General features: G+C 38.3%; 1 protein-coding gene across 1 annotated transcript; it reads left to right on the top strand.

Moving 5' to 3' along the window:
• The first annotated feature begins 2,804 nt into the window (after positions 1 to 2,804).
• On the top strand, positions 2,805 to 5,567 carry LOC116263587 (delta(7)-sterol-C5(6)-desaturase-like). Its single transcript, XM_031643324.2, has 3 exons — positions 2,805 to 3,018; positions 4,094 to 4,399; positions 5,237 to 5,567. The coding sequence occupies exons 1-3, from the start codon at positions 2,808 to 2,810 to the stop codon at positions 5,527 to 5,529; spliced, it is 810 nt and encodes a 269-aa protein (XP_031499184.2). The 5' UTR covers positions 2,805 to 2,807; the 3' UTR covers positions 5,530 to 5,567.
• The last annotated feature ends 7,041 nt before the right edge of the window (positions 5,568 to 12,608 follow it).

The following is a 12,608-nucleotide window of genomic DNA, read 5'->3' as shown; positions in this document are numbered from 1 at the left end:
CTATTAAGCTCAGGGTTGACCATTGCCGAATGCTCTTATTAAGGTAGATGAGGAGAATACTCGTCATTTTTTACTGGGCAATTGTGATGTGTTGAAAAGATGACATCTGTTGAATTGGAATACAGTTTGCACACCTTGTAAAGTTCAAATATTTGAAGACAAATAGTCTTTGGACCCCAAAATAGATAGATAGCTCAGCTCTTTTTTAAGGATGTCAATACATTTTGATCGAACGGATCTGAAAAAAATCGAATATGAAAAAAAAATTAACATCCAATTAAGAAATCAGATCAGATTTAGATTTAAGAAAGGACATCCAATCAGATTTGGATATACATCAATATTTGATTGGATTTGGATCAGATATATTTTCAGACAAATATAAAATATCTAATAACATTACATTTTCAAAATTGGCAAATTGTGGTTCAAATTCAGATGAGGATATGAATATAAAAATCAAATTCGGATTGCAAAGTCAGATTTTGGATTCAGATCCAAATACATGAACATCCAAAAAATGAATATGATTAAGGGTATATTGAATCGGAATATGATCAGCGGACATCCCTACTCTCTTATATTTGGAGAAGTTGTGTTTCTAGATGGCAGCCAATTAACCAATTTCCTGTGTGGCGGCTTGATAATGGTAAGTGTGAAAGGACGTGGGTGGACAATTTTCAGTTTGTCACGTCCTTAATAAATAAACAGTTCTACCTTTGCCTTTTTTTATCTTCTCCAGCTTGTTCTATCTTCCTCCTCTCTTTCTCATACTGAAGATAATTTCTGTTGGGTAGAAAAGTAAAACCAGGTGCATTCTTTATCCACAAAAGTGGATTTATTAATGAGATCAGGAATAAAAACCCCCTGATCCAAACTGTAGAAAAGTGTGGCAGAAGAAATGCACCATCGCCATGGCCAGTTGGTGTCTCTTTCTAGCGTTGAGGCGAAGGCTAAAGACCCAGGACATAATTCAAAGATTATGACATATTCTTGGCAAATCGCTGTTGTCCTTTTTTTACCGACGACATGGTGTACATTTTGTTGAATCTTAAGCAGCAGAATGGCGTCTGTGAAGTAGGTCCACCACCAGCAGCGTGTCAAATGCAGTAAGAGAGGAAGAAAGAAACAAGAGAGAAATTGATTTTGGGGGTTTGCTTCTGAGAGACCGACAGTTGATTTCTCAACATATTTGTTAGATGAATAAAGGCTTCCCCAAATCCCAGGTACTGTTATGGCATAAAGACTTATGGAAATAATTAAAACGAAAACTTTAATATTTGATTTATTTCCTGTTTTAATTTCATAACTGCAGAAAGGCCACTACCCAACACATTTTAACAGCACACAATTCCTTTTTCTTAATAAAGGATGGGATGAGGACAAGTAGGTGGTCAGTATCTATTTCAAATTTTTAAGATGTTAATTTCATGTAAAGAAAACATTATTTTTTGTGGAGGCAGCGAAGGACCGTTCGACAAAAATTAATTTTAGAACTATTAATTTTTTGTAGGGGCAGCGAGGGACCCTCCGACAAAAAATTAATTTTAAAACTATAGTTTCACCTTAAGAAAAATCTGCCGGTGAGGGTGACAAACCAGCTGCGCGGTTTAATTGTACTAAATGTAATCCATCTGTAGAGGGGACGGCCGCTTTATCGTACTAAATTTAATTGCACGGTGATCCGGATCAAGTGGTGAAGTTTTTTTCTTTTTCTTCTTTAAAAATGTCCCTTTCGGTCGAACATTCAAGCAGCCAAAATAATATAAAGTTAAAATCAAGTTTTCGAATGACCAAATAACGAGGAGGCTGTTATAAAAGTGTCGCCTTGTTTCAGAAATACTAGGATCATTTGATATTAAAGTCTTGTTACAAAACAATTTTCTTCATTTACATTTTTGTGATTACAAGGAGGTCATTTTCCTTAATACAATGGCATCTTAATTATTTGACAATTAAACACTTGCAGTGCCCCCGGACGTGTAACCTTTTCTGCCCCCATTATTTAGGGGTGAACAACTAGTCAAGCTAAGATTTGTTAAAGCTCGGCTCTTGAACGGGTTAAAACTGATTCATTTGCTTAACGAGTTGGGCTTGTCTTCGTGAGTCAACTCATTTAAATAATCAAGTTGAATTTTAGGTCAACAAGTAACTGCCGAGTCGAGCTCGAACCTTAATCGAGTTTGTCGAGCCTTAATCAAGTCGATATATTCAAACGAGTACCAATTCTACTTTAACGAGTTTGTCAAACTTTGATCGAGTTGAGATTGAGCTCAACACGTGACTATCAATATCAATTTTATGTCAACGAGTTTGTCAAGCCTTAATCGAGTCGAGCTCGAGATCAACACATGATTGCTTAGCTGAGCTAGAGCCGCTTCCGTCAAGCTATTATCGAGCTCGAAATTTCATTAGTTGAGCCGACCTTGAGCTGACTGAACTCGGGTAAACTCTCCCCTACCACTATTTATATAAAATGCAGCTTATGTATATCACCCTTATCACTATTTTTTCATATGCAATGATCAAAATGTCTTATTAAAATAAAAAAGAAATGTTTTTTATAAAGGTAAATAACGATTGAAGAAAAGCAAAAGTTTAAAATGTCCTCTTCTTTACGAAACATTTCAAAAATGCCCTCATCTCTTTTGTAGTATATAGTTGTTGCACACAATGGTGTGTAGGCAACTCAAAATCCCAGTACTTCTCATCCAAGAAGAAGGCGAGCTCTCCCCTGCCTTCTTCTTCTGGCTAGTAAATTGCCAACTCTTAACAGTTCTCGAGCACACAGAATGGGAGAGAAAGTGATGGAAGAGGCGTACCTGAGGCAGTTCGTGAGACTGACGGAGTCGTGGAACGATGTGGTTCTTGGTGACTACGCTTGGCGGGCAGCGTTGCCTCATTTTGCTCAGTCGTGGCTCCGAAACTTCATCACCGCCACCCTCTTGCTCCTCATTCCTAGCACCATCTGGTGCTTCTATATCTACCACCTAAAGCCACATGTCTACTTCCCTAATGGTCTCTCTCCCCTCCTATTTCTCTGCTTTTCGTTGTTTTGTTTTCTTCTTTTTTAGTTTTTCATATTTGTATTTTCGTAACTTCTTGTCACCAAATTTTATTTAATAATTTTTCATGTCAACATGCAATCTTGGGGTTTTTCTTTAGCAAATCGATTTGTCTTATGCGACAAAGACAAAGCAGCTCTTTTTATTTATTTATTTTAAAGGTGTTTAGAAGCACAAAATCAGGTCCATGCATCATGGAATCACTGACCCCTTCGTGTCCGAGAAGTTGTTTGTGCGTGACCTCCTTTCTTTGGTCTAAGGGAGATCTAGAAATCCAACAGTTGGTGTTTTCTTTGGAGGTTATGGCTTGTGGCATATTCGGATAATAAAGAATTATGCTTTCATTATAGAATAAACGTTCTACTTTTAAGCTTTAACTTTCAATCTCACAACAAACGTCACTTCCATCGTTAAGGGTTTTAGGGGCTTTGATTTTATCTTTAATTTTACTCATCATTTTTTTTGTTCAAATTTGTTGTACGTTTTACATGCATTGCTCTCCGATCCGTTTCACTGAAATGAAATTAGTTTTGATCTTGCACTTCCTTACTTCAAATTTTAAAGGGTGCTATTATGAAAACTAAGTGAACCTGTTGCCCTCCCTTTTTCTTCCTCCCATCCCTCTCTTTCTCTCTTTCACTCTTACTGGAGGGTTTTATCTTGATGGGATCGATGAGTAGTGTTGATTTAAAAATTATTTGTGTCCTTATGAGGCCAAGTGAGCCCATTCTTATCCCCCTCTTCTCCCTTCTCCTCTCCTCTCTCACTTGTTTCAAGAAACTTTTGAATTATGTAAAGTGCCAGAAAGAGCTTAGACTCTCTCCCTCCCTCTCTCCATAGTTTCCAGGCAAGTTTTCAATTGTGAAAACTTGCCAAAAACAGCTTAGACTCAAACTGCAACACGTTGGGACATCTGAAAACTAATATTTTCGACACCCTTCTAAACGAAGGACAGTGCCCTAGGTGGCTTTTAGTTGATATTATCATTACTTACATTCTGATCACTGCCTGCAACCAATATCATGCAGGTGGGATGCCAACAAAAAGGGTCATGTTTAAGCAAGTATGGGTGAGCATGAAGGCTCTGCCTCTCTTCACTCTGTTGCCAGCAGTTGGAGAGTACGTGATCGAGACGGGATGGACAAAGACCTTCGTGAGAATAGAAGAAGTTGGTTGGCCCATGCACATCCTCTACACGACTCTTTATCTGCTCATCGCCGAGTTTGGACTTTACTGGACACATAGAATAATGCATGACATACGGCCACTCTACAAGTCCTTTCATGCAACCCATCACGAATTTAACAAGGGCGATACAATTTCCCCCTTCGCAGGTACAGGTTGATGATTTTTGTTAGTGCTTTACACAAAAAATCTAGAAACTATTTTGAGCTTTTATATTGATTTTAAATTTAAATAACCTTTTAGATTTAGAGGAGTATAATTTAAGAACCATAACGTTACTGTCTTATGCATCTAACCAAAAAAATAAATTATACTTACTGCACACTTAAAAATGTGTTTCGTAAAACTGACTCATTTTTTTTTTGTAGCAAATGCATATGTTATTGTTCCCCAACATTACTATATTCTAAGAATATGCTCTTAAACAACATTCACAATTAAACCATATTTCATAGAAGAAGAAAACAGTTGCTTTTAGAACAAATGTTTCAAAAATCAAGATCCCCAAAAATAAGGGCGGAGCAAAAAATTTTTTATGAGGATGGCAGAATTAATGTTTCTAAATTTTGACTAAGACCGTTTTTCAAAATTTTTATATAAAACAAGTGAGGTTTTTTAAAATTTTAATGTAATTTTTTTTTTTAAATTGAGGTACGTCCATGGCCCATGCCGGCCTTACCCCGGCTCTCCCCATGCTGAGAAGGACTTGCTCTTAAAGATAGTGGCCAACATAAAAGTTGTAGCAGCTGACATGACGCCATATAAGACGATACACAATCAAACTACCACTAGTAACAACTATTTTTATCTTCATAAATATAATTTAGAAAAACCTTGATATTGGCTGATATACAAAGCGATAGATGAACACAAACGAGCGCACACAAGGTACAGAGCTTGCTTTCAATAAAAAGTTACATGAAATAACCCCTCAAACAGGTGTGCATTGCTTCGTGATGTTTATGATGTGAGAGTTGTGGTTACAGGGTATGCATTCGATCCCATAGACGGGATAGTGCAGGCATCACCACAAGCCCTGGCTCTCTTCGTGGTTCCGATGCATTTCCTTACGCACGAGTTGCTCTTCGTTTGCAAAGGTGTTCTAGCCGCCAACGCCCATGACTGCATCCATGGGAAGGTCTGGCCCGTCATGGGTGGCGGATACCACAAGATTCATCACACCAAGAGCCGCTACAACTATGGCGGCTACACCATCCTCATGGACTGGCTCTTTGGCACCCTATACGAACCCGAACAGGAAGAGGAGAAGGTCATCTGAGACCATATCATCGTCACCAATACGTATATATATCTATATCATCCGTCTCATATATAATCAATAAGTAGAGTTGCTTGTTGGGTCTGTTCTTGTAATGTATGCTATGTGGTGTTTGTAAGGACGCATGGACCGCGTCGGCGTTATTTGGAAGTGTGCACTACCCGCATAGTGTAGTGTTTCACATCTTTGAAACGTAGAAGATTGTAATATGAGTTATTTCCGAACTCGCAGTGGTCGACCATGGTCGATTAGTGTACTTGGTGTTTTCTAATAATTGAGTAGCGTATGAGCAAGTGGAATAAACAGAAAATTGTGCACAACCCTCCCTGTCAAACGAGAACGAGCACCGCATTCTGATCTGCTAAGATGCTCGCTTAAATCGAGTTCATGTAACTCCAACTGAACTCATTTACAAAACTTGAGTTCTCTATTAAGCTCAGGCTTGACTATTGCCGAATGCTCTTACCTGAGAAGACTCGTCAATTTTGTAGTGGGCAATTCTGATGGTTTCAAAAGATGTCATCGGTTGTAAGGCTGGGCCGCCGGGCCGGGTTTGGGCCAGGCCTGGGCCCGACAGCCAGGCCCCATAACCAAACCGGGCCGAGCCCGGGCGGGAAGGGCGGCCCAGCAGCGGCCATTGCCGAATGCTCTTATTAAGGTAGATGAGGAGAATACTTTTTTACTGGGCAATTGTGATGGTTTGGAAAGATGACATCTGTTGAATTGGAATACAGTTCGCACATCAACTATAGAAGGGGCTAAACTATAAAGTTCAAATATTTGAAGACAAATAGCCTTTGGACCCTAAAATAGATAGATAGCTCGGCTCTTTTTTAAGGATGTCAATATATTTTGATTTGAATCAGATATCCGATTGAACTGATCTGAAAATTTTGAATATGAAAAAAATTTAATATCCAATTAAGAAATCAGATCAGATTTAGATTTAAGAAAGGACATCTAATTGGATTTAGATTCGGATTTTGATATACATCAATATTTCATTGGATTTGGATCTGATTTATTTTCAGACAAATATAACATATCTAATAACATTACATTTTCAAAATTGGCAAAATGTGGTTAAAATCAGATTGGGATATGACTATAAAAATCAAATTCAGATTGTATAGTCAGATTTTGGATTCAGATACTTGAACATCCAAAAAATAAATATGATTAAGGGTATATTCAATCTGAATCTGATCCGCCGACATCCCTACTCTCTTAGATTTGAAGAGGTTGTGTTTCTAGATGGCAGGTCATTAACCAATTTCCTGTGTGGCGGCTTAGTAATGGTAAGTGTGAACGGATGTGGGTGGACAATTTTCAGTTTGTCACGTCCTTAATAAATAAAGAGTTCTACCTTAGCGTTAATATCTTCTCCAGCCATATATCTTGTTCAATCTTCTTCCTCTCTTTACGATACTGTAGATAATCTTTATTGGTTAGAGCACCAGGTGCATTCATTATCCACAAAATGGATTTATATTGAGATCAGGAATGAAAGTCCCCTGATCCGAACTCTAGAAAATTGTGGAAGAAGAAATGAAAAATCCCCATGGCCAGTTGGTGTCTCCTTCTAGCGTTGAGGCGAAGGCTACAGACCGAGGACAGAATTCAAAGATTCGGCATATTCTTGGCAAATCGCTGTTGTTTATGGGGATGTCAGGAGGAGTCAAATGTTCATCTTTTGAGTGGGTGCAGACTTTCAAAAGAAACACGCCCGTTCTTGGGGAAGAGATTTAACATTGAAGTTAAAGAGTGGAACACTATTCAAGACCCATAAACCGGTGGTTTATATATTATTTCTACCATAGTTCTTGCAATTTTCTAAACTAACTGGTGTACGTGGTATCTATTGTTTCACATTTAAAAAACCTACTCTCTCTCTCTCCCAAGGAGCAGCAAGCCAGTAACTCACACACCAAGTGGTAGTGGTGCCTTATCTTCTTGTATGGTAAGAGTATTTCATAGTGCCGTGGAAAATAAGAGCTCTACTTTCCCTGCCTCTCAGAGTCCAAAGTCACATTTGTGCTAGGGTTGATGCCCATATTGCACTTCAGCTTGTGCATCACTTCCTTCTGTTATAGTCGTGTCCTTCAAAAGAATGCTCAACAACAATAAAAGAGGGCAAACCAACACAAAACTACTAAAAATGGAATCACAGGACAGCGAGCATAAGCTTTCCAACACTAATGTTACAGCAATATATATCAAAATATATGCTAGAGATGCAGAAAAAGGAGACACCAATTTACGTGGAAAAACTCCCAATAATTGGGTAAAAAACCACGGGCAAGATATATATATATATATATATATATATATATATATATATATATATATATATATATATATACTTCAAAGAGGCAATACAACTACGTTGTTCATCTTGCAGAGAATAGCATAAATCATTCTCAAGAATGAATGCACAAGAAAATAACAAGAAAAGAGATCACCGTATTTTCTTTCCCTTGTTTTCTTCACTTTCTCTCTCTACGCTTGAATCCACACGGCTGCTCAAACCCACAACCGTGCTCTTCTTCCTCTTTTCTTCTTGCCTTCCTTCTCCTCTTCTCTTCCTTCCTTCTCCTTCTTCTCTTGCCGTGAGCAGCCACCCAAGAAGAAGCCCTCTTCTTTTTCCCCAAAAAAAGAGAGAGACGTGAGAGAGGACGCGTGAGGGAGGGGCACCATCGGGTGCCCTTCCTTTCTCCCGCCCGTCACTTAAGTGACGAGCCGGGTTGGGTCTTGAGGTTGGACCCGACCAAACAAACCCCTCCTCCAGCCGCAAGAGAGGGAACATACCTGCAAAAAAAACAAAATTAATACACTGTCTTAAAGATAGTCATCCCAACTAGGTCTCTATACATGTTATGTTTCTCTTTAGGTAGAGACTTCGTCATCATATCTACAGGATTCTTCTTTGTCTGTATCTTCTTTAACTGAATCAATTTATGCTCAAGCACATCACGAATCCAATGATATCTGACATCAATGTGTTTAGTACTTGAGTGGAACGCTGAATTCTTCGCCAAGTGTATAGCGCTTTGGCTATCACAATGCAATACATAGGTCTTCTGACTAAGGCCTATATCATGAAGAAAACTATTCATCCACAACAACTCTTTACAAGCTTCTGTAATCTATTCTGACTCTGTAGTAGAAAGAACAACACACTTCTGCAACCTGGACTGTCATGATACAACTCCCCCCTGCAAAAGTAAAAACATAACAAAAAATAAACTTCCTAGAGTTCAAATCACCTGCCATGTCTGCATCAACAAATCCTTGTATCTCTGGATTAGATTCACCAAAACATAAACAGTAAGTGAAAGTACTTTTCAGATACCTTAGGATCCACTTCACTGCTGCCCAATGCTCATTGCCTAGATTTGACAAGAACCTGCTAATTACACCTACTCCATAAGCCAAGTCTGGGCACGTGCAAACCATAGCATACATGAGACTTCATACTGCGGAGGCATATGGAACATTCTCCATTTTTTCTTTCTCATCTGCGGAAGAAGAACATTGCTCATTTTCCAATTTAAAATGTGCTGCTAAAGGTGTACTTACAGTTTTGGCATCTTTCATGTTGACCTTGCTAAGCACCTTCTCAATGTATTTCTCTTGTAATAACGATAACTTTTTGGCCTTTCTATCACAAACAATCCTCATGCCTAACAATTGTTGTGCTGGCCCCAAGTCTTTCATATCAAAGAACTTGGCCATATCGATCTTCAATTGGCTAATCAATTGACAATCTTGTCCAACAATAAGCATGTCACCTACATATAACAACAAGATAATGAAGCTACCTGATGAGAACTCTCTGATGTAGACACAATGATCTACGCTGACCTGCGATACTTTTGATTTATCATAAATGCATCAAATTTCTTGTACCACTGTTTATGTGCTTGTTTAAGTCCATACAAGCTATTCTTCAACTTACAAACCATGTGTTTCTTCCTGGCAACCACAAAACCTTCTAGTTGTGTCATGTAGATTTCTTCCTCTAGATCTCCATGAATAAAAGCAGTTTTTACATCTAACTGCTCCAACCCCAAGTCTAGACAAGCCACCAAACCAAGTATTACCCTGATAGATGACATTTTAACAACGTGAGAAAAAATTTCATCAAAATCAATACCTCTTTCCTGCTTGAAACCTTTCACCACTAACCGAGCTTTGTATCTCAACTTGCCTTGACCTTCATTTTTAAGCTTGTAGACTTACTTGTTCTGCAACACTTTCTTACCTTTTGGTAGCTCTACCAAATCAAAAGTGTGATTCTTGTATAAAGAATTTATCTCATCCTTCATAGCTTTAATCCATTCATCTTTATGCACATCATCTAGCACCTCTGCATAGCATTTTGCCTCTCCACTATTTGTAAACAAAATATATTCATCAGTATAATATCTAGTAGATGGTATACGTGTTCTTTTACCTTTTCCCAATTGCTCCTTAATTGGTTCTGAATGCGAAGGAAGCCCCCCCTCCAACTCATGCTCATGATCAGTTTGAGTTTCCATAGGGCTGCCATCTGTATACTGCTCATCTACCTCTCTTTCCTCTTCCTCTACATCTTCATCAGTCTCACTATGCTCAGATTAAAGTTCTTCAGGTTCTGCATAGGTTGGCTCATGAATACCACTAGCATTCACACCTGACTTCGTGTCTCCCATGACATCTTCAATAGTCTGATCCTCTCTGAAGACAACATCACAACTCCTGTAGATTTTGTCATTCTTTGGATCCCATAACCTGTAACTAAATTCATCATTTGCATAACCAAGAAATATTAGAAGATTAGCTTTATTATCTAATTTGGTCTTATGTTCTTCAGGTACATGCATAAACGCTTTGCAACCAAAAACTCTAAGGTGATCGTACTTAACATCTTCATCTGACCAAACTATCTGTGGAATGTCTTCATCTAGAGGCACTGAAGGAGACCTGTTTATTAAATAAACTGCAATACGCATTGCCTCTGCCCAAAAATACTTAGACAACTTAGAGCTACATAACAAACTTCTAACTCTCCTAATTATTGTTCTATTCATCCTTTCTGCAACTCCATTATGCTGTGAAGTATAGGGAATTGTCTTTTCATGTCTAATACCATGTTTTAGACAATACTCTCGTAAAGAAGATGCTATGTACTCACTACCGTTATCTATATGCAGTCTCTTCATCTTCTTACCAGTCTCGCGCTCAACTTACCAACCAAACAATGATCACACAGAGATATCTGTGCACCATCTGCCTTTGGTAACAAATTCTTGTTGGTGAGCAAGTCGATTCCTTTTTTACTCATGTGACCTAACTTATTATGCCACAAATCTGACAAAGTACCACCAGTAATTGCATTGACATCCACACTACTGATTCGAGACTTCATCCCATACAAAGAGCCAAATCTGTCACTTCTAGCCAACACTAGTGCCCCCTTGATAAGTTTCCAACATGTCTGACTAAACAAAGTACAATATCCATCTTCACTTAGTCTTCCTGCAGAAATCAAATTCATTCTCAGGTCTGGAACATGTCTCACATCTCTCAAAGTCAACTTGCATCCTGTGCTCGTCTGAATGCAAACAACTTCTATCCCAACAATCTTCGAAGTGTCACTATTGCCCATGTGAACTACTCCAAAATCACCTGCTCTGTAGGATAAGAATAACTCTCTACATGGTGTGACATGATATGATGCCCCTGTATCTAAAATCCATGTAGAATCACCATTTTGAACTGTAAGACAATCATTTTCTTCAGATAAAAATAACATTACCTCATCATCTAAAGCAACTGCAGTGTACTCTTTGGCTTCACATTCTCTTGACTCTTCTTTTTCTTCTTTCCATTTTCTGCAATCAATCTTCTTGTGCCCTAGAATACCACAATGAAAGCATTTACCTGTCATCTTGGGTCTTGATTTGGAGCTATAAATTTGACCTGTCATGTCATTTGTTACGGTTCTTCTGTCTGCCTCTGTCTCCCATCACTAACACTTGTGAACTAGCAGTACCAAGAGACTTTCTCTTCGTTTCTTCATTTAAAATGCTGCTCGTTACACGCTTCATCGTAAGCACACCATCTGGAGCGGAGTTGCTCAAAGAAACAACTAAAGTCTCCCAACTGTCGGGAAGAGAACTAAGCAACAAGAGTGCCTGTAACTCATCATCTAATATCATTTTCATGGCTGACAACTGATTGATTATGCTCTGCACTTCATTTAAATGCTCTGACTCTGGTTTTCCCTCTCTAAGTTTCAGATTTACCAATTGCCTAATCAAGAAAGCCTTGTTCCCAGCTGTTTTCCTCTCGTAAATATCATGCAACTTCTGCCATAACGACTTCGCTCGTCTCTGCGGATACCAAATGAAAAACACAGTCATCTAACCATTGTCTGATGGTGTCAATGGTTTTCCTATCCAATAACTTTCATTTTTCATCTATCATATTCGCTGGCTTCTGGTTCTCAATGGGTGCATATAAGTCTTTACAATACAGCAAATCTTCCATTTTTGTTTTCCATATAGTCCAATTGTTCCCATTTAAAGAGACCATTCTAGTGGGGTCGACTCCATCCTTTAATAAGAATGCACACAACCAACCTGGCGCTAACCTGTCTCTGATACCACTTTGTTATAGTCGTGTCCCCCAAAAAAATGCTCAACAACAATAAAAGAGGGCAAACCACCACAAAACTGCTAAAAACAGAATCACATGGCAGTGAGCATAAGATTGAATTTACAACACCAATGTTGCAGCAATATATATCAAAATATATGCTAGAGATGCAGAAAGAGAAGACACCAATTTACGTGGAAAAACCCTCAATAATGGAGTAAAAAACCACATGCAAGATATATATATATATATATATATATATATATATATATATATATACTTCAAAGAGGCAATACAACTACGTTGTTCATCTTGCAAAGAATAGCATAAATCATTCTCAAGAATAAATGCACAAGAAAACAACAAGAAAAGAGATCACCGTATTTTTTTCTTTTCTTTCCCTTGTTTTCTTCACTTTCTCTCTCTACGCTTGAACC

The sequence above is a fragment of the Nymphaea colorata genome, chromosome 11 (assembly GCF_008831285.2).
Source record: "Nymphaea colorata isolate Beijing-Zhang1983 chromosome 11, ASM883128v2, whole genome shotgun sequence".
NCBI classification, from domain to species: Eukaryota; Viridiplantae; Streptophyta; class Magnoliopsida; order Nymphaeales; family Nymphaeaceae; genus Nymphaea; species Nymphaea colorata.
The sequence above is the reverse complement of the archived record's forward strand: the minus strand, read 5'-3'. Positions and strand labels throughout refer to the sequence as shown.